This window comes from Cervus elaphus, chromosome 29 (assembly GCF_910594005.1).
Source record: "Cervus elaphus chromosome 29, mCerEla1.1, whole genome shotgun sequence".
NCBI lineage: Eukaryota > Metazoa > Chordata > Mammalia > Artiodactyla > Cervidae > Cervus > Cervus elaphus.
The window spans coordinates 42,181,556-42,201,733 of NC_057843.1; the positions used below are offsets into that span (position 1 = coordinate 42,181,556).

General features: G+C 44.6%; 2 protein-coding genes across 6 annotated transcripts in view; one reads left to right on the forward strand and one right to left on the reverse strand.

The window, feature by feature from the left end:
- The first annotated feature begins 3,246 nt into the window (after nucleotides 1-3,246).
- LOC122685795 (small ubiquitin-related modifier 2-like) lies at nucleotides 3,247-4,401 on the forward strand. Its single transcript, XM_043890723.1, has 2 exons — nucleotides 3,247-3,353; nucleotides 3,980-4,401. Exons 1-2 carry the CDS (start codon nucleotides 3,247-3,249, stop codon nucleotides 4,128-4,130), a joined length of 258 nt encoding a protein of 85 aa, XP_043746658.1. The 3' UTR covers nucleotides 4,131-4,401.
- A 4,077-nt stretch (nucleotides 4,402-8,478) lies between these two features.
- Nucleotides 8,479-20,178, reverse strand: part of KANK1 (KN motif and ankyrin repeat domains 1) — a 213,530-nt gene continuing 201,830 nt past the window's right edge. For all 5 annotated transcript variants that reach the window (XM_043890720.1, XM_043890719.1, XM_043890721.1 and 2 more), the window contains 6 exons: nucleotides 19,380-19,467; nucleotides 16,324-16,543; nucleotides 13,614-13,756; nucleotides 12,779-12,979; nucleotides 10,100-10,198; nucleotides 8,479-9,530 (listed from right to left, as the gene is read on the reverse strand). In XM_043890720.1, coding sequence (XP_043746655.1) covers nucleotides 9,468-9,530; nucleotides 10,100-10,198; nucleotides 12,779-12,979; nucleotides 13,614-13,756; nucleotides 16,324-16,543; nucleotides 19,380-19,467 — 814 coding nt within the window. In that variant the 3' untranslated portion in view covers nucleotides 8,479-9,467. The remainder of the gene's footprint in view (nucleotides 9,531-10,099; nucleotides 10,199-12,778; nucleotides 12,980-13,613; nucleotides 13,757-16,323; nucleotides 16,544-19,379; nucleotides 19,468-20,178) is intronic.

Here is a 20,178-nt window from a genome sequence, read left to right on the forward strand (position 1 = left end):
AGGGTAATGAAAATGTATCTCTTAAGCAACCACCAAACCCTGGCCAGAACTATCATTGGGGGAGGATTTCACTGTGAAAGATTTACTGCATTTTATGGTTCTGAATCCTTTACTTTTTTGTCTACAGCCAAACACTCTGACGTGGCTTTTCAGTTCTTCTCACAAGAGGCAGAACTTGCTTCCTCATCTCCTTGAATGTGAACTGGTCTTGTGACTTTCTGAGGCTGAAAGAATGCCACAGAAATGATGACATGCCAGTTCTGAGCCTAAGCCTCGAGGAGCCTTGTTCACTTGTCCTTCTTGTGTTTTTGTTGCAGCCGTGAGAACACGTTTGGGCTATCCATGTGGCAGGAGGCATGTGGAACAGGCCTGAATTGCCTCGGCTGCCTGGCCAAAGCCGGCCTCAATCAGCTGACAGAAGTGAGTGAGACTGGCCAAGACTGGCAGAACCACCCCAGTGACCACCTGGACATGTGAGTAGCACCTGCTTATTGTTGTATGCCACAGGCTCTGAGAGCTGTGTGTTACACAGCATTATCGTGGCCATAGGTAACTGACACACCCACTTAGAATCAAGAGTGGGATGTACCCCTGGAAGAATTATTAGAAGCAACTTTCACCTTCAAATAAAACGGGTGCCTGTAGGTTGTTTCTTCACTAGCATTGATTACCCCAAAGTGAATATCTTTCTCTGGTCTTCAATTCTAGACAGATTTAGTATCTGGGTAGAAGCCAGCAAATGGGCCCAAGTGAAAAGTCATTCTTCATTATTAGGCATCACATGAACAGAGGTGGAGAAGCAAAGACAAGAAAAGTGACACCTATCTATATTTTCGTAGACTTCGGATAATATGTGACTTCCCTACCCAGATGTGGTGGGATGTTTGTAGCAGTTAGTATTTCCCATGTTGGCATCTACATGTAGAGGTCAGTACACATACAGATCGTGGGAAAGTAGTCTTTGTAAGACTTACTGGTGGGTAGTGGCAGTGCTTGGCTTCTGTCATTTCCGTGTAGATCAAAAGCACAGAAACAAACCTAGCAAAGCAAATTCATAGTCCCAAGTTCACTATGCTCTAGCGATTGTAGGATTACTGGCCTCCTGAGCTGGGGTCCCAAACTCTTGACACATGAAGATAAATAGAAGTACTCTCTCCTACCTTTTAAAATATTACGTAGACTAGAACACAGAGCAGGGTTTTTAAGATAGACACCAAGCTTCTGGCTATTTGGTTATACATACAGTCATATATTCTGACAATGACTGAGTGGGGCATATAGAGGAACGTCATTAATATTCTTTGGCCATTCAAGGCCTGTCATCAATCAATGTCAGCAAGTGTTCTTTCTGAAAGTGAGTCTTGTCTCTGAGAGATTAATTTATAGGTGGGGGAGCATATCAACAAGTTTCCCCCTTTCCCAATGAAACACTGACTTCTCCTCCCTCTTACTCATCTCAATTCAGTCTCTGACCCTGGGACTATGGACACGCACGTCATGCCTTTAGACAGGGAAATCCCTCAAGTTGGTTCTCGGTCCCAAGGGCCCCAGAGGCCGTCACTCACAGATGCCTCTGTTTCTCCGACCTTGGCATGGGTGTCTAGATGACCACTGTCCTGGCTCTGTAAAGGGAAACCATTGTATGCCTCTGCCTGATGGTAGAGTAAGAACACAGAGATGGAATTCAGAGGTGGCAGCTGAGAGACGGCAACGTTGCACACCCGATCCTCCCTGCCTCACTCCACTCCCCCCTGCCTCACTGGGGTTTCGGGAGGAGGCCGTGACTTCTCTCAATGAGCATTCATGAGGGAACAAGCCAACACAAAGAGACACTCAGTGGGATTAGCATAAATAAAGATTTCTTTCTAAGTGTTATGTGTGGGTCATTTTTTTCTTACAAGACTGCTGTGATTCAAGTAAAGTCTTCTGACCAAATTTTAAAACCCAATTCTGGATGAACACAGGCTTTATAAACATTCGATATTATACAAGCTGTAGAAAGAAAGAGTTGCCACCAGACAATCATAGCTTTGCAAAATTCCGTTTTTAAATTGGGGAGCAAAAGTTCCACACATGTAACAGGCTAACTGTAACACTTAAGTCACAGGAAAATGCAAACAAACAAAGGAAATCCCACAAAGATTAGAGAGTGCAGACACTTAGGTGTCCCATCCAGCAGGCACCTGTGGCTGAGACAAGGGGAAGTCCACTTATAACACTCCTTCCCTTGAGCTGTGGTTCTCAAAAGTGTGGTCTCCAGACCAGCAGCATCAGTATCACCTGGGAACTTCTTGGAAATGTCAGTTCTTGGGCCTCTTCCAAGACCTACTGAATCAGAAACTCCGGGTGGGGCCCAACAGTCTGTGTTGTTACGATCCCTCCTGGGGATTCTGATGCGTGATCAAGTTTGAGAAATGCAAGTTGGTAAGACACAGTCAGTCTCACGAGATAGTTAGGAAAGGGTTTTCCTTCCCAAAGAGATTGAGTCTTTAGTACACAAAGACATCTCAGTAGTGGGTTACCTTCTCTCCTGTGCATCAAGGATGGTCCTGAACTGAGAGCATCCTTGGAAAACTAAGAAAGAGCCATTCAAATAGTCTTCTGTATTCTGTGATTCAGCCCCCAATGACACTGTCCCTGCTGTCCACACATCAGCTGCTAAGCCCTTTGGTGACAGCAGCACCCACTTCCTGGCACCAATTTCTATATCAATAAAGAAAACCTAAGTTATGCTGTGGTTAACAAATTGCAGCCTAACATCCCTAACTTACTGTCATCAAGATTTACTGTACTGTCCATAATACACCTGCAACACAGGGCAGCACTGGACCCTGGGGCAGCCAGGCTGATTTCCATCTGCACACTTGAGTCCATGACCACCATGATGGGGAAAAAGAACCTGAGGAGCTGCACACTGGCTTTGAAAGCTCCCATCTGGAATGAACACGTCATGTCATTTCCACTGAGGGTTCATGGGCAAGGCAGGTCACACGGTCACGCCTACTGTCAAAAGTGGGAGGGCAATACCCAGAAAAACAACTGGAGGAGCTGAGAACAATCGGAATGACTCCTGTCGCAGGTGATACGCTTGGGTCACAAAGTCACTTGTGCAAAGCTGCACACCGACATAAAAGAACTGGCAGGGGCCTCCTTCTTCTGCCACTCCTGGTGCCGCTTGCGTGCTCCTTCTGTGCAGACCTGGTACCTCTTTTGTGAAGTGGCAGCTAGGAGACTCCAGCACTCACCATGGCAGATAAAAAGCCCAAGGAAGAAGTCAAGACTGAGAACAATGATCATATTAATTTGAAGGTGGTGGGGCAGGATGGTTCTGTGGTGCAGTTTAAGATTAAGAGGCCTTGATGCACTGGGAAGACCCAGAGGAATCGGGTGGAGGGGGGATCAGGATGGGGAATACATGTAAATCCATGACTGATTCATGTCAATGTATGACAAAAACCACCACAATATTGTAAAGTAATTAGCCTCCAACTAATAAAAATAAATGGAAAAAAAAGAAAAAAACAAAACAATATACAAAATGCATATAGTAATATCTTAAAAGAGTTTACACTTTATCCCAGGTTAGAAACTCTTGCCACACTTAGAGATGTGGAAAGATGTGCCTTTAAGAAAACTTGAATATGTGCCCTGTGAATGAATGAAACAAAAACCAGCAATCAAAATCAACAGATGATATTTAACTTTCAGGGACCAAACACATGCAAACCTAAACAAGGGAAGAATCTTCACTAGAGAATTTGAAGAGACCTAGGAAATCTTAGAGCCTATCTCAGCGTTGTTAATTGCAGGGTCTGCTATTATATAATTCAATGTAATTATATAATTCAATGTAAGTACTTTTAGCTTTTTATAAATCCCCTAGTTGCCTATTGCAATGATCTCTAAGATGGGTTGGGTATACAGTAGTTTTATAGCAATAAAGAACTGTCTTGTCGAAAAAAAAAAAAAAGATTAAGAGGCCTCTTAGTAAACTAATGAAAGCCTATTGTGAACGACAGGGCTTGTCAATGAGGCAGATCAGATTCCAATTTGACAGGCAGTCAATCAATGAAATAGACACAACTGCACAGCTGGAGATGGAAGATGAAGATACAATCGTATTCCAGTAGCAGACAGGAGGTGTCTACTAAAAAGGGAACCTGCTACTTTACTCCAGAATTCTGTTCTTCCAGACCAAGAAGACATTCTCAATTAGAAAACTGCAATTTGGTTCCACCACACTCTGACTACTACAGTAATAGTTTCTCTATTCTTTCATTTCCCCTTCCTCATTCCTTTATTGTACATAAAGTAACTGGTGTATGTATACAAGCATATTGCACTTTTTTTTAAACTAAATGGCCAATGGTATGTTATGATCAACATAAAATGGAGATGGGATAGGGAAAAACATTGATTCCATGAAAATACCCCCTTTTCTCCATTAGTGGCATGCTCATCAGCTCTTATCTTTATATTCCAGTAAGTTATTTTGCTCTCACTGTTTAACAAAAAAAAGAACAACATAAAAATTCTTGCATACCTTGTTCGATTGGAGAATTTTAATGTTTTTCATTTATCATTGTAAAACCAAGAACAATTTTATAACTTTTTAGTACGTAGCTGTTACATGTAGGGCAATATGTCTTTAAGCAGGGATAAATTACTCTAAAAGAAATGAATCCTAGACAGTTTTCCCTTCAAGTCAAGCGTCTTGTTGTTTAAATAAACTTGTTTACAAAAAAAAACACCTGGCAGGAACTGGCAGGGCATAGAGTTCTTAGTCTTACATTCACTATCTCTTTGTTCCTACAAACAAAATCAATATCTTTTTTTCCCCAAGAATATCTTAATTCATAAAATGTTTTTATTTTTTAATAAAAAATATTAAAGTTAATACACCCACAGGAAAGTACATAAATCATGAGTATACAGCCTGACGAATGATCACAAAGTAAACCTAACAGGTCAGCTACATAAGGCTAGGGGCAAGATTGCTGTCAGGGGTGCCCAGCCCCTCTCAGGCCTCTCCTTCCCCTTCCTAATGAGAACCCCCATCAGACTTCCAACACTCATTCATTCAACTCGGATTTATCAACCAGGGACCGGAACTCTTCAGTCCTGGCAGGTGTTACAAACCCAAGCAGGAAGGCTGATCTTATGAAGCTTCCTGTCAGAGGGCTGGCTTTTCTGGGGAGGGACATATTTCAGACAGGGTTTGGGGGTGTGTATTGCAGGGAGAACTCTCTGAACTTTCTGAGACCTTTATTGATGAGTGTTGCCTTTATTACCTGTTTGTTTAAGCACATTCAGCATTTCGTAACAGCAGATGGAGTCACAGCCAGAATCTCTTTGCTGCCTGACACATGAGAAGTAAGAGGCCCGCCCTGCTGGCACGAGGTCCCCGACAGCCAGCCTCTCCAGCATTGAGCTGCCCCTGACACCCCTGGGCAAACAGCTCCTGCCCACCTGCAGCTCAGGGGTTTTCTCTTCCTCCCCTTCATAGTGGTTCTAGGGCTGCGTTAACTGGATCTTTCTGAGTTGGGGAATGGGGAACAAATGTAAAACATATGTTTTCCCCAGGTATAAGAATGCCATTTGGTCTTAGGAATATTTTTTATGCAGCTTCTATTATCTGAAAGTTAGGGATATGGTGCCCATTCCCTTGTCTATGAAATCAGTAGTTTTTATGGAGAGGCAGAAGGCAGCTGGTTTCCTAAAATGCCAGCCCTTCGCCAAATGTCCTCAAAATCAGGCTACACCGGTACTTTGCCTTCCAGCTTCTCTACAAAATCCTTGCCAGAATTCAGGCCAGGTATCTCAGGGACACCATGACGAGTGCTGAGTTGCTCCATCTTTCACCCTTAAAGAGCTGATGTGACTTCCCAACTCCTCCCCATAGGAAGTAGCCAGGCCTTTGGTGGGGAGGGAGGGCAAGCCTGGGCAGCCCTGGAACACTGCGACCAGCGGTTTAGCCACATCCCTTCAACAAAATGTACTTTAAATATATTTTTATGATCAGCTGGGTTCTAAATTACAGCCATGCTGAATAAGAAGAGAGTAAACGTATGATTAGTAATTTCCGTATGGCAGAAAGCACCAAACAGTCTCTGGCTAAGGCCCAGGGCTCAACAAGAACTGTTCTTTCAGTAAAAAAGAATACAGAAAATGGCCTTTATTCCAAAGTCAAAGCCACAGGCCGTGACCTTCTCTTTCCTGTACAGTAATAAGTCTTGCTTCATGAGGAAGTGGGGAAGGAAAGAAAAGATGAACTTAGGAAAATGCTCCAAGAGCTGTCTGCCTGCTTAACTTCCATCACTCATTCATGTACAGAGCCACCTCCTCCTCCTACACCACAAACACAGTAAAAAGATCCTGGGCAGCCCTGATCCCTGGCCGTCTGGTAATGACTATTCCAGGAGATGCAGAAACATCACTGAACGTGGAAAAATGCCACACGAAGACTACTCACCAAAGATAATTGATTCAATGTCAGGTTTCTTGTTTGGCTATAGCTCTCCCCACCCCACCTAACTTGTTTGGAAAAGAACATATGAATAGCATCTCATAATTCAGGAATGATAACATTCTCGGTGTGGACCAATGGCCACACTGGGAAACACCTGGGATGCTTTGATAGCAGAGCAGATTCTCAGACCTTAAGAATTGGAATCCTCAGGGTGGGGCCCAGAATTTGCATTTTCATCAGCTCCTTCAGGAAATTCTTATGCATGCTGTGAACCAATTACACAAAAGCCTCAACAAAAATAAAACTGTCTCTACTTGCAGCAGGCTCCCTGGACCCCAAAAGGTTTTAAATCATTAGGATTTAAAGAAATGTTATCGCCTTTGAGGGAAAAAAAATAGCAGTTTTCTTACCTGATTCTATCTGCAAGAGCTGTTATATATCTGCAGTATTTCATTATTATTAATACAAAAGTCTAGGATAAAATTCTTCTTATTAGTGTACTGGTAACTTAGGAGAAGGGTCCAGTACTGCATGTATTTTGGGGACTACTGCCAAGAGCAAGGCCTCCTCCCCCATAGTAAGCATAGGATTTAGTCCATTTAATCATGATGGTGGAGGACAAGGGGTCAGTTTTGCTTTTTTTTTTTTTCAACACTACAGTCTCAAGTTTCCTGCTGCTTTATACCTTCTGTCTTGGGGAGGATTCCAGGTTAGCCTCCACATTTCTAGGACAAGGATGTCCGGGAAATTGGCTCTCTGTCACTTAAAGGTTAAGCCTTCTCTTCACTAAAGCTGGACAATACACTGAGGAGTCTCCAGCCCTCTGTTGCCCTCACTTGGGGAATGTGCCCAAGTCTCCTGCCACAAATCCCTTTATGGAATGGTGCCTCCATAAATCGCAGCTGTCCCAATGGGGGAAGTCAGGCTGGTTTTATAGTGTGCCAAGATCCCAAGATAAAAAGCATTCTAAGTGCCCAGAGCGAGCAGAGCAAACAAGGCACAAGCCAGCATATGTTACCCAGAAGTTAGCTCCATAAATACCTCCTTCCAGATACAACAAGCACTCATTTGCTTCTGCAAAACTCAGCATAAGAAACCTGAAATGCAGCATGCAGATGTAGGAATTCATTTTCTTATGCATGGAAGGTATGAGTGCCTTCCATTCTCAAATGAAACAAAGAAAATTCTGAGGACTGCAAACCACCTGAGATACTTCCTTGCTCAAAAGGCGTGTCATGCTGTTAAGTGGCAGAAAACTCACAGCCCCACTTCTCAAACACAAACTCTTCCACTTTAATTTATTGTCCTATTTCAGGTCTGAGGGAACTTGGGTTTGAATAACTATCTGAAATGAAATTTAGCACAGATCCCAGAGCAAGCAGATCCATCATGGGAGGGAAAGGGGTGCTCACGACTCCAAGTACCTCAGCCCTCACTTTCCTGGTTCAGTGATGCGTCTCCCATACACCCGGGCTCTCACAAATGGCACCGGTTAAAGTTCACCACCAGCAATTATGCCAAAACACAGTTGCATTTTGGCTGCCATGCTTCTTCATTTCATATGAGAATCATTCCCTTCACTTTTTACAAAGTATCTGAAAACAGGTGCTGCTGAGCCAACAGCACGCTGGAATAATGTGTGTATAGTTTCATCTTTCCCTTTTCATCCCTGCAGGTTTCAACCAGTCACCCAGCAGCTGCCCCCCAAACTAGAGTCAAGGACCAGTGCTGCTGCACCAGAGAAGAGTTAGCTTAGGAGTTAACTGTGAGGTTACCTGTCTGATGAATTGTCTGCCTAATTAGGTCTTAAGTCTGAGACTCCTGCTGTGCAACCTGAGTAATGAGCAGAGCTGGAGATGAAGTCATGCGCTTGGAGGCGTCTCCCTTTGCTGGAGCCTAAGACGAGTGGACAGGGCAGTCACCCTCCGCCCATCAGCTTTCGCTGCCACTGCTGTAAGTCAAAAGGATCGGGGCAGACAGCTGTCAGAAATGAAGCAGGGACAAGTAAAAGAGCTTAATGAAATTTTATTTTGAAAATATGGCAAGAGTCTAAGGCACTTCAAACATTTAAATACATATAAGACCAAAGTAAATGTGACATGGGATAAAGGAATCCATAAATACATGGAGAACTACACTATGTTTCTCTAGAGGCCAATGGATAGCCAATTTCTCTAACACAATTCAACTTTCATCATTAGACACAGAATTGTGCAATTATTAATAAAAATACGGCAACATTACATGTCGTTCTTCATGTCTTCAGTTACTATGGAATATAAAAGTTCAAAATACTGTGTCAATTTTATATAGATACCCTTTGTATAAAATGTCATATAATACAGCCACCTAGATAAAACCAACTGAATAGACTTCCTTTTGTTAAGTTTTATACTTATTGAGACATTCCACCTTTTATTTTTAAAACCAGAAACCTACCAGCCCAGGCCTGATTCATTCATGATCAAAGTCATCTCAACTTCCTTATTTTAAAATAATAAAGACAAAAGGAAAATCAACAAAACCATCCTGGAATGGAGCTTTCAAAGAACTTTCCAATGGGTCCACATTTAGTAAATATACCAATGGGTCCACATTTAGTAAATATAAATACTTGTGGAAAAGTTTTAAAAACACCATGCCAGTGAGAACTTGATACTTTTCAGCAGTGGTGGGGGTGTGGAGAGCAGGAACAGAAGTAACAGAAGTTGCCCACTCAGGTCAGGTTACAATTTCCTACAACTGTACATAACGGAGCAGAGACTCAACAGCAAGTGTGCCCTACACAGAGGGAAGATGGCCAGAAGGGAGGCCTGTGTGCCCAGCCAGAAATCTCTTGCTGGCTCAGCTTCCCCTGGCAGCTCCAGCCTTCAGCCCCCGGCTTTCTGTGTTCTGTTTGCTGGTGAGCTCAGGCACAACGTACATTCAGTCTGTCAGCCCAACAGGAACAATTAGCAGCTTAGTGGTGGCATGTAAATGGACGGCTATTTGCACACAATCAGTCAAATGACCCTCGGTGGGTGGGACCAGGAGATGTCTTCCTTCCAAGTCTAGGGGTGCCCTAGAGACCAGGAAAGGAAAGGAAAAAAAAACTGGGGGTTAGTCAGTGACCTCAGGTAGATGCGTCCTCTGTGACACAGGAACTCCATGAGTACCACGCATGAGCCAGAGCCAGGAGGGCTGGAACCCCATACACGGTCCTCCAGCGGGAGCTGCTCTCAGGCCAGTGGGCTTGGCAGAGCCACCTCCAGCTGTCCTGGGAAGTCAACTTCCTGCTGAGAGGAAACGCTGGGACCACGGGCTGCTGCTCACTGTCTGCTTTAAGAAAGATGCCAGGAAGGCAATGTGCATTTATGGGCTCAAAATGTGCCATTTGGTTAACTCTGTCCAGAACAAATCCTTCCTGTAAGGGTGTGAGGACAAGCAGGCATCCAGCATCTGCTGTGCTAACCATTAGCACTCCTGGCCCTCTGGGTGGGGCAAAAATGATGAATTCTTACACTCTAGACTCAAACTTTGGTTTTCAGAATCATCATGAAACCTGCGTGTCCTGTCAGTTCCCTGAGGAAGGGGGCCAACTAGTCTGGTGGCTGTCAGCCTGTGTACGAACGCCAGGTGGACAACACTGACCGGAGACTGGGCTTTGGCGAAGTTGACGTGGGCGTACAGCAGGACGGCAATGTCCTTGTGTCCGGCTTCCAGGGCTATCGAGAGCGCGGTGCTGCCATCCTGGAGATGAGACGGAAACAAAGAAGGTTGGGTTTCTCAAACTTCCCGGTAGCCAAGAGCTAACAGCACCGGTCCCTCTTGATTGGGTAAGGCTCCCCAGTCTAGCTGTTTGTTCAGTTCTTTAGGAAACTCTCTGGACCTCTTAGGCGCCAAGCCTGAACGATGTCAGAATGATAGAGGCACAACCCCTCAGACAAGGATCAGCCCGTTGCCAGTGTCATCGCCTCACAGTGGTCAGTGTGTATGTCTGCACACAGGGAAGTCTCAACAAAAACAGGCTGCCCAGGAAGGGCTCTAATTCACTCAGCTAGCCCATGGGCAGGGGGCAGTAGGCAAAGGCAGGGATAGAAACGTAACTTTTTTTTTCTTCTTATAATTACAAATGAGCCATCAAGCAGTGTGGTGTCTGTTCTAATGCCCTGCAATTTGCCAAGAATCTCTTAACTTTCCTCTTGGGGAGGGAGTGGGTCCTACAGCCCTAACCGCCCTTGTAGAACACTCCAAGTCACACCTACATTTAAGCACTGAATCCTGCTGCTTCACAGGAATATATCTTATGGATATACGAGGGGAAACACTAAATATGGGAAAGAAAATTTTCAGTTAGGATTCCATTAAAATGCAGGAATTTAGATGGATATAAAAGTAAAGTTATGAACAACCCAGATAGCATATTAAAAAGCAGAGACATTACTTTGCCAACAAAGATCTGTCTAGTCAAGGCTATGGTTTTTCCAGTGGTCACGTATGGATGTGACAGTCGGACTGTGAAGAAAGCTGAGCGCCAAAAAATTGATGCTTTTGAACTATGGTGTTGGAGAAGACTCTTGAGAGTCCCTTAGACTGCAAGGAGATCCAACCAGTCCATCCTAAAGGAGATCAGTCCTGGGTGTTCATTGGAAGGACTGATGCTGAAGCTGAAATTCCCAATACTTTGGCCACCAGATGCGAAGAGTTGACTCACTGGAAAAGACCCTGATGCTGGGAGGGATTGGGGGCAGGAGGAGAAGGGGATGACAGAAGATGAGATGGTTGGATGGCATCACCGACTCGATGGACATGAGTTTGAGTAAACTCTGGGAGTTGGTGATGGACAGGGAGGCCTGGCATGCTGAGATTCATGGGGTCGCAAAGAGTCAGACAAGACTGAGCAACTGAACTGAACTGAACTGAAAGCTGTATCAAGACAAAACAGCATACTGGACATCAACTATACTTTAACCAAAAGTAATTAACAATAATAAAAAGACAAAATATGGCACAACTTATTTTCTTTCTAGTCCTGGGATAAGGATTCCCTTCTGGTCACCAGCGGCAGGGAACAATCTGTGTGTGGTTTGAACCTTAGGGTCCTCCCTGCCACTCTGAATTCTGGGAGTTACTTTTCTTCCAGAGGCCAGATGGATAGCCTCTTGCTCCTTGAAGGATAAGGAAGCAAACAGGGGACCAGGATTTCTGGAAGTCACTGCGGCTCAATGGCCTCTTATTACGAGATCTACAAGCTGTTCTTTGCTGAGAGTAGAAGAGCAAACAGAATCAAGGCACATGAAACACAGACTGCTTTTAAGGAAAGAGAGCGGGAAGCTGGCCCTCCCCTGCAGCGGATGTGAAAGGAATCTGGAGCAACTGCAGCTCACGTGCTCCTGGGGAGGTTACTGCAACTGCGGACGCCAGTCAGTCCTTCCTGCCAGTGAATGCCTGCACTGACTGGCTCTTCCTGCTGGTGTGGGCCTACCAGGATCTCAAGTGTAGCGCAAAGGAGAATGTTTTCCCTCTAATCTTTTAGTGCTTGGGGCCAATGGAAGCCCCGGTTTCAACCTGTGCTCCAGAGAGATAAACTTTCAAAAACAGAACCAACCCAGCCAGTCCTCTGGGACCTTTGGACCTCTGAATCTTGTCACCACCCAAATGTTAGTTCCTGTGCCATGACCTATTGGTTCTCCTCCTCTTTGGTCTGGAGACACCCAGATCAGCAGCTTTCCTCAGAATTTTTTCCAGTTTTCCAGTCAAGGGGTTATCTGGGAATGGGAAAGTTTGGGAACTGGGAGAGGAAGGAGATGAAAGCGACAATGATGGGAACAGCCCGAGAATGATGTGCTGAAAGCAAGCCAAGATAGTCCGGATCCCCTAGCTGATGAAAGGGCACAAATTATTCACTCGGATGGGCCCCACTGACGGGTTTCCAAGTGGGCCAGGGGTGCGGGGGGGGGGGGCGGGCTGGTCCTCTTCACTCCGTGCACCTGGCCGTGACCTACACCGAATTCGCTTCTGCACTGTGGCTCTGCTTACCTCCCTTTAGTATACTGGTTCTCGTACATGCCCATCACCTTCTTCCTTTTATAAATTTTGGAGTGAGACCTATTTCACTTTCTGCCCTTGGCTTCAGTTAATGGGAATATTAGTCTGTACACAGAAGATGCTGCCAAGCTGGGCTGTGAAGGGAAGTGGCCTGGATGACAACACAAATCCCTGAGGAGGATAAAGGAGGATTTGCTCTCTCCCCTGGTCAAGCAGCACCGCCTCTCCCCCAGGTCCCTGCATGTCATTGGTCTTGAGGCCCCACCCGTGGAGACAGCTTACATTGTCCTCCAGGTGGCCGTTGCAGCCTGGCTGGGCCAGCAGCAGCTTGACGATCTCCACGTGCCCATGCTCACTGGCGCACATCAGGGCGGTGGAGCCCTCATCGTCCTGAATGTTGACATCAGCCCCGCAGGCCAGCAGGCCCTTCACCATGTCGATCCGCCCATGACTGACCGCCAGCATGAGGGCTGTCTGTCCTGCCTGTGAGGAGAAACAACAGCGGACTTGAGAAGCACATGGTGGGTTGGCAGGGTGTGGCCCACAGTGGGGCTGTGCTGGGGGAAGGGAAGCAGGGAGAATGACGACGGGAAAGAATCGACAGGGAATTACTTGGGGCTGGGTGGTGGCAAGCAGGGAGAAACTCACTTCTCGTGAGCTATGAAATCATAAGTAAGACCCTAAAGTCATGAGTCAGTTTTCCCTTTGGCTTGGAGGATCTGTCTCATGATAGCAAGGAGCTACAAAGTTCAGAAGATGGTCACAAGTCAACTGTGATCACATCTAGGTGAGGGGCCCTGTGCAGGCAGGAAGACACTGTGATCTGGAGACAGTCAGGGAGCAGCAGCCACTGGGTAGGTGGTGGGGACTCCCAGTCACCCACAGGCAGGCTGACCCACAATTCACGTGCACATGGCTTCAAACAGATGCACTGCAAGGCAGAGAAGGGAGAAGTTTCCACTGTGTGGTTAAGCCAGCGTTTCATGGGTGTGTTTAGTCATCAAGGACCACTGGGCAGCCACACGGATGGTGCTCAGTGGTTAGGAGCGTGGCAAGGGCACTTGTGCAGGTCACAGCTATGCCAACTAGCACAGAATCTGCAAGTAAGTGTGCTCACCTGGCTGGCTTTGGCGTTCACATCCCCACAGGCGAAGAGCTCTTCCACAACTTGCATGTCTTTCTCTGCTTCCACGGCAGCGAGGGCTGCCAGCATGATGGGGGTGTACCCTGCCTTATTCTGGTGATCCACGTTACACACGTCTGCAAAAACATGAGTCTCTTGAGGCAAGAGCCAGTCTTCTAACAGCATCAGTTGTCCTCCTAAACTGAAGGTATGGAGTATGGGAAAGCCCAGCGAAATGGCCTCCAGCAGTCAAAGTCCCAGAGTGAGTCAGAAGGAAATGTGAGAGATGTTTTCATACCGAACCAAAGAAAAAGTTTTTTTCTAGCTCGTGAGAAATGACAGCAAGCTTTCACAGCCCCTCTTGTTTGCAAATAGTGGTTGAACTAAAACAGCCTGGAAGTCTGGGAGGCTGTTCCAAGTAATGGTTGCTTTGAAGAATACAACATAATGTGGGATCTAGACACTAATCTCTGTCTAGAACATCACCGTTTTGGAGTGAAGAAGGTGATCAGAGCTACAAGAGAAAGAAAGATTTGTAGAGGCTTATGCAGGAACACTGAATATGGTGTTCCCCACTCATAAACCACGGCTCACTCTGAGACCCTGAGCTTGATGCTCCGACTCATTTGGGACCCTTCGAATCAGAATCCAATCACATGACACCCAGCTCTATGAACTGTGGTCTGACAGCAACTTTAGTTAAATCCCTTACAAACTGTCAGGGACTCCTAGACTCAATAAACCAGAGCTCTTCTAGTCCCGTAATTCTTAAGGAGTCTTCAGGGCCTAAATTAGGCTTCCCAGGTGGCTAAGTGGTAAAGAATCCATCTGTCAATGCAGGAGACGCAGGAGACAGAGTTTGATCCCTGGGTCAGGAAGATCCCCTGAAGGAAGAAATGGCAACCCACTCCAGTATTCTTGCCTGGAAAAGTCCATGGACAGAGGAGCCTAGCAGGCTACAGTTCACAGTGTTGTAAAGAGTCAGACACGACTAAGCATACATACACACACAGGGCCTAAATTATCCTGCAGGCATCCTTAAGTTCCTTCAGCACTTTCTAATAAAATGAAAGGAATGGACAGTGCAGGCAAGAAACTTTTTATGTGAGACCAGATATAATTAAAGTGCTTAGGGTGTTTCTGTCATTGAGATTGAGAAGAGACGGTATGGTGAAAACGTTCTTAAGTTCTAAAAAACTGCATACTGGGGACATAATGGTATTTACAATAGTGCATATTTTTTAACATAGAAAAGGGAAAAGAAAAGAAAAAAATCTGTCTGGTGGAGAAGTGGGTGAACAGACATGCTCTTCAAGGCTTCTTACTATCTCTGGCATTTGGCTCTTTGCTTATGTTACTGGTATTCTAGATTCACAAACACTCTTTATGGAGCCACAACCCCAGTCTATAAAGGTGAGCATTATAAAAAGTGAAGTAAATCCAGAAAAGTGATTAACCAAAGCCATCCAACAATGGAACTAAAATAATTTAGTTTACCAAAATATTCTGCCCATACAAAATTTCCAAGGGCAGATTAAACTGTTACTTTCAGAACCAATCCTGAAATCCTGTTCTTAGCTTTCCCGGATATTATCCATGTCTCTGTTAAAACAGTAACTTGTGCTGAGAGTATCACTAACTCTGTTTATAGTCTGGAAAGTCTGAAGGGAAGGAGGTTTGGAATTTCCTCCTTTAAACTGGAAACAGTTTTATCCTAACATGGCCCCTAAACTGAGAACAATCAAACTTAGAAAAAAAGATAGATTTGTTTGGTCTCTGCATTAATCCAGTGTTCCCAAAACAAAGCAGAAAAAAATTCGGACAGCTGGGTCAAGAAGCAGAATGGGAAAACTGGACAATTGCACTGCATATTCTAAATCAGATGTTCACACTGCATTCTCATTCATCAGATTGAGGTACTGTGGATTCTGTATCCATCAAATTAGAAGTAAAAATACGTATTTCAAAAAGAAATCAAGTGACTTACAGACTCAAGGTATCGATAACTTGAACAAAAAGTTGAAAGCTCCCTATTACTCAAGGCGACCCTTCTATGTAACACCCTCTCACTCCATGTTTAATACATCCATTGGCTATATTCTCAAATGGTTGAGTTCTAATTACTAACAAACATTTTCACTGTTCTTATTACTATGATTCAGATTCAAGAATAACACTTTCTTTTCTCAAAGCTGATTCCCCAGGAATAGGGTGCATTTTGGCGGGAACAGTGATGCTTCTACCACAATCCGTTGCAGCAGCTTTGCCTGATCGCCACTGTGATTAACTGCACAGCTCGGCAAAGTGGCTGGAGAGGGGTCATGGCCCAAGCAGAGAGAGCAGCCCACAGACAGGAAAGCTGTGGCTCTGGCCCCAGGAGGAGCGTTCTGCCTCTTGAGAATGAACCCGGCAAGCCTACCTGAGTCAGCGCAGGCGGGAATGTGAGTCATGTGTGTTACCAAATGTCAGTCATGTGTGCTGAACTGCAGCACGAATATCCTCAATGGCACCTTCCAAAACAGATCTGGAATCTGCTTCAAGCCTCCCACGAATGACTCAAGAATGAGATTCCTACCGTCTCATGGGGAAAAGCAATGGAAAGGTTTTTAGAAGGGTCACAGAACTGAGGAGTGGGTCGGCTAGCTCCTTCGAGATGAGTCACAACCTGAGCCTGCTGGAGGAGAGAAAGGGATTGCCAGCGCACCCGCGTCCAAGAGCATCTTCACGATCTCGAAGTTGGAGTGGGACACGCTGTAGTGCAGGGCGGTATTGCCGTTGCCGTCCGCCATGTTGATGACGTGACGCAGGACTTCCGGGGAGATGGCCTCAAAGGCGGCTATGTAGTCCCCCACCATGGCCGGGATGGCCGACTTCTGGCTGGACACGCGGAACCACTCGTGCTGGAGGGTGTTCAGACAGAACCGCTGCCAAGACACGAAGCGGTTGGCCATTTAGTAGTTCTATTTATAGACCTTTCTCAGACCTAGCTGAAAGCCCAAGAAATCAGGCCTTTTATAGTCAAAGTACATGCAGATAGAATCCGGTCTCAAAGAACAACTAATAAAACCCAGGGCCCTCAGAGAAGCCTCAAATTCCAGACTGAAGTTTATCTTCTGATGTGCACACATGCACATGTTCTAACTTCTACACCATCATGCAAGAATTATACCACGATGCTCAAATTCTGACTCTGCTATCGACGAGCTGTTCAAAGCTGGGTAAGATACTTACTCTGTGCCTCAGTTTCCTCATCTGCAAAATGGGGGTAATAAAAATATCTTTCCTTCACCATGTTTGTGATGACAAATGAGGTAATACATGTTAAGTCACTTAGGCCAGGGTCCATTTATTATTGAACTATTAATATTATGTAGGGAGGTTGGTCTTGAAAATGATTTTCATAGTAATCAGGACAGGAGAAATCATTTGACACAATTAGGTTGCCTTTTCCTGTCCAGTCCAACTTCAGCTCCTTCAACATCCATCTCCACACCACTAGGCTGGAGACCATAACCATGCAGGCACCTGATTCTTACTACATCCCAAATAAAAATGTTCAACCACAGAAAGAGAATAAAAAACAAATTACTTTTTGCTGAAACAAATTACTTTTCCCCATCAGGATCATCTGTATCTGGTCATCAGCCCCACTTGCCGTCCCTTAGGCTGTGGACACATGAAGTTGGCATTTCATAGTTTGGGTCACTTGAATGAAAAGGGTCCTGACCAGGAAAGAATTCATCTAATTTTTCTTTTCTTCTGCTCACTCACATATTCAGATTTCAATTCCTCTGGATACCTCACACAGAAGGAAGGGCAATTATGTCATTTGGGTGTCAAACTCTGTTATAGCTACATATTCAGTGTCCTGATATGGTTACATGGCCCTGGTGTTGTGATCATTCACATTTGGGACTTTTCATAGCACAGTACTTTAAACATGTCTTTACTGAATGAATATTCAATTAACAAAAAATGGACCAATCCTGGAGTGTGTGCTAAGAATATGCTTGACAATTGGGGCCCCAGAAATGTTAAGTCCTCCCTGAGGATCACATAACCTAGTATTATGGGTAGAGTCCCTGGTGGCTCAGTGGTAAAGAATCCACCTGCCAATGCAGGAGACACAGGTTCGATCCCTGGGTCGGGAAGATTCCCCGGAGAAGGAGATGGCAACCCACTCCAAGGAAATCCCATGAACAGAGGAGCCTGGAGGGCTATAGTCCATGGGGTCACAAGAGTCCGACAAGACTTAGTGACTAAACAGCAATAACAATGGGGAAGGTAAAAGTAAAAGTATATAACAGCTATAAAATCTGGGGTCTGAAAGCATCAGTTTTAAGTTCAGGTTAAACCTAGAGGGAAATATTAACACTGCAGTGACCTTTCCTGGTTTTATTATTTGTGACCAAGGTACAGACAGGCACTTAGTCTATACTGATAAGAGTTCAACATGTACATAAATGCCCCCCTAGCCCAGGGACTTCATTTAGTATTTCCTTCTGTAAACATCACTGCCATGCTCCTTTTCCAGAACAATATTTGAGGGTTAAGATTCAGCTGGCTCTGATAAATTTAAGTTTCTAAAGCAATATAAATAGATGTGAAAAGACAGCATAATTAAAAAAAAAAAAAGATGCCATATAACAAGGTAATATGATTTAGTTGGGATTAAAAAAACCACGGGATGAGAACTGAAGACAGATATCATCCATTCTGAGCACTAACTAGCAGCTACTTATAATCTTTAGGGCTTCAGTTAAAGCAGGATAGACCAGGATAGAGTGTCCTGGTGGGCACACGTATGTCCTTCTCCTGTGCTAGCCATCACCAATTTTTCTTCAGATTGTATTTGTTATATGAGGAAAACTATTTGCCTTTCTAGCATTAGGTAATTCCCTAAGTCTCTTCCAGTCTTAACATTTTGGTTTTATAACTCTACAATTTTGTGAGACCTATGAATCAACTTTCTCATCAGCTGTAGACTTTGATTATTTAACATAAAACTTCACATTAAATCTTCCACTAATATGCAAAGATTCAAATGAACATTACTATCTAGAATAACATGAAACGCTGTATCTTCTCAATGCACTGAATTCAAGTGTCTACCAGAAGGTTGGTCTAACCTATGAAAGAAACTGCAAATCTAAACATCCCTAGAGCAACATACTTGGCAAGAACATGTGATTCACCATGGCCATGGAAATATTTATCTGTCCCATGTTATGCTACTCATGTCCTTAAGGCAACTGTCTACCTCTTTGCTGCATGCTTCTAAATCTCTCAAGCTGTGAGAGGCCAACAAGTGCAGTTATTTCTAGGTTTAAAAATAGTGACTGCCTGCATTCCACATCAGAGCATAATACACAGTTTCATAATTGAAAGGAATGCTGACCTCGGCTCAGATAGGTTTCTCTTAAAAACACAGGCTAACTTAAAAAATTTCAGGACTCTGCTTCCAGGATCACAAGGTTCTGTAAGCACCCGGACATGCAGAAAGATGACGAATGGATGCAATTAGCCCTCCTTTCCATGACAAGTATTTGCCTCGCAGATGCTCAGCCCCCAAGAAAAGTACAGGCTGGAGAAAGGAGATCTGAAGTCAGGCCTGAGGGAGATATTCACAGAGTGGTCCGGTGCGCAGGGCAGCAGGATGGTCACTCTGCCTACACACACTAGGAACAGTCTGGGGGGAAAGAGTGCAGGCAACAACAGCCCAGGGGCAGCCTAGAGACAGGGTCTGTAGGTCAGACTCACCATATCCTTGCTGGTCAAAGCTTTGGGGTCATTTATATTATTTTTCAGTAAGTTGCATGCAGACAACATCTTTTCACTTAATTCATATCTAGAAAGAGGGAAAAACAGAAGAAAGAGTGCTCAAGACTGACTACAGAAGGAAAGGCATTTTTACCTCAAACTCTATAACCCTTTACAAGACCAGGAGCCCCAAGTCAACCTCAGCAGGTTGTGGTGGTGCTAGGTGCCTGCCTGGGAGAGTCCAGACATCCGAGGTCGGATGCTGCACACAGAGCCAAGGCCTCCAGCCAGAGCTCTGGCCTTAATTCATGAGGGTAGCTTTCAGTTTCACCACTTTGGCTTGTGTGGCATTATGGAGATTTTCCACTTCTTTGGTTCTAAGTTCTTAAACGTATTTTTACTCTTGAGGGGTTGAAGAGGTCTGAATTACCACACACCCATTATGCTGACCAGTAAACCACACATCTGAAATCACGTTTGGTGACTCTGGAAGGGTTTGTTTAACCCACACGAAAACAGAAACTTAAAAGTCAGATGACATATGGTATATAAAATATACCTCAATAAAGCTTAAAAAACAACAGATATCAAAATATTGAGCCATTTGAAAATACTTGAAGTATAAAGACACTTACCTTGTGTTAATGCAGTTAAATACTCATTTGCCAAATTAAAGTTTTCTGAAATGTTCTAGTTATACTTCACATGGTGAAAAAACATACTGAAATTTCCATCTGTTCTGCTCTCTCCTGTTCTATAAGCATCGATTCCATGTTTGCTAAGTCTTTAAAATTGGCTA

Bases quoted from the DNA above. Each gene is read 5' to 3' on its own strand.
- LOC122685795 (XM_043890723.1), top strand. From the start codon at position 3,247: ATGGCAGATAAAAAGCCCAAGGAAGAAGTCAAGACTGAGAACAATGAT. The intron at 3,354-3,979 runs GCCTTGATGCAC...AAAGATTAAGAG, and splicing joins GTGCAGTTTAAGATTAAGAG to GCCTCTTAGTAAACTAATGA.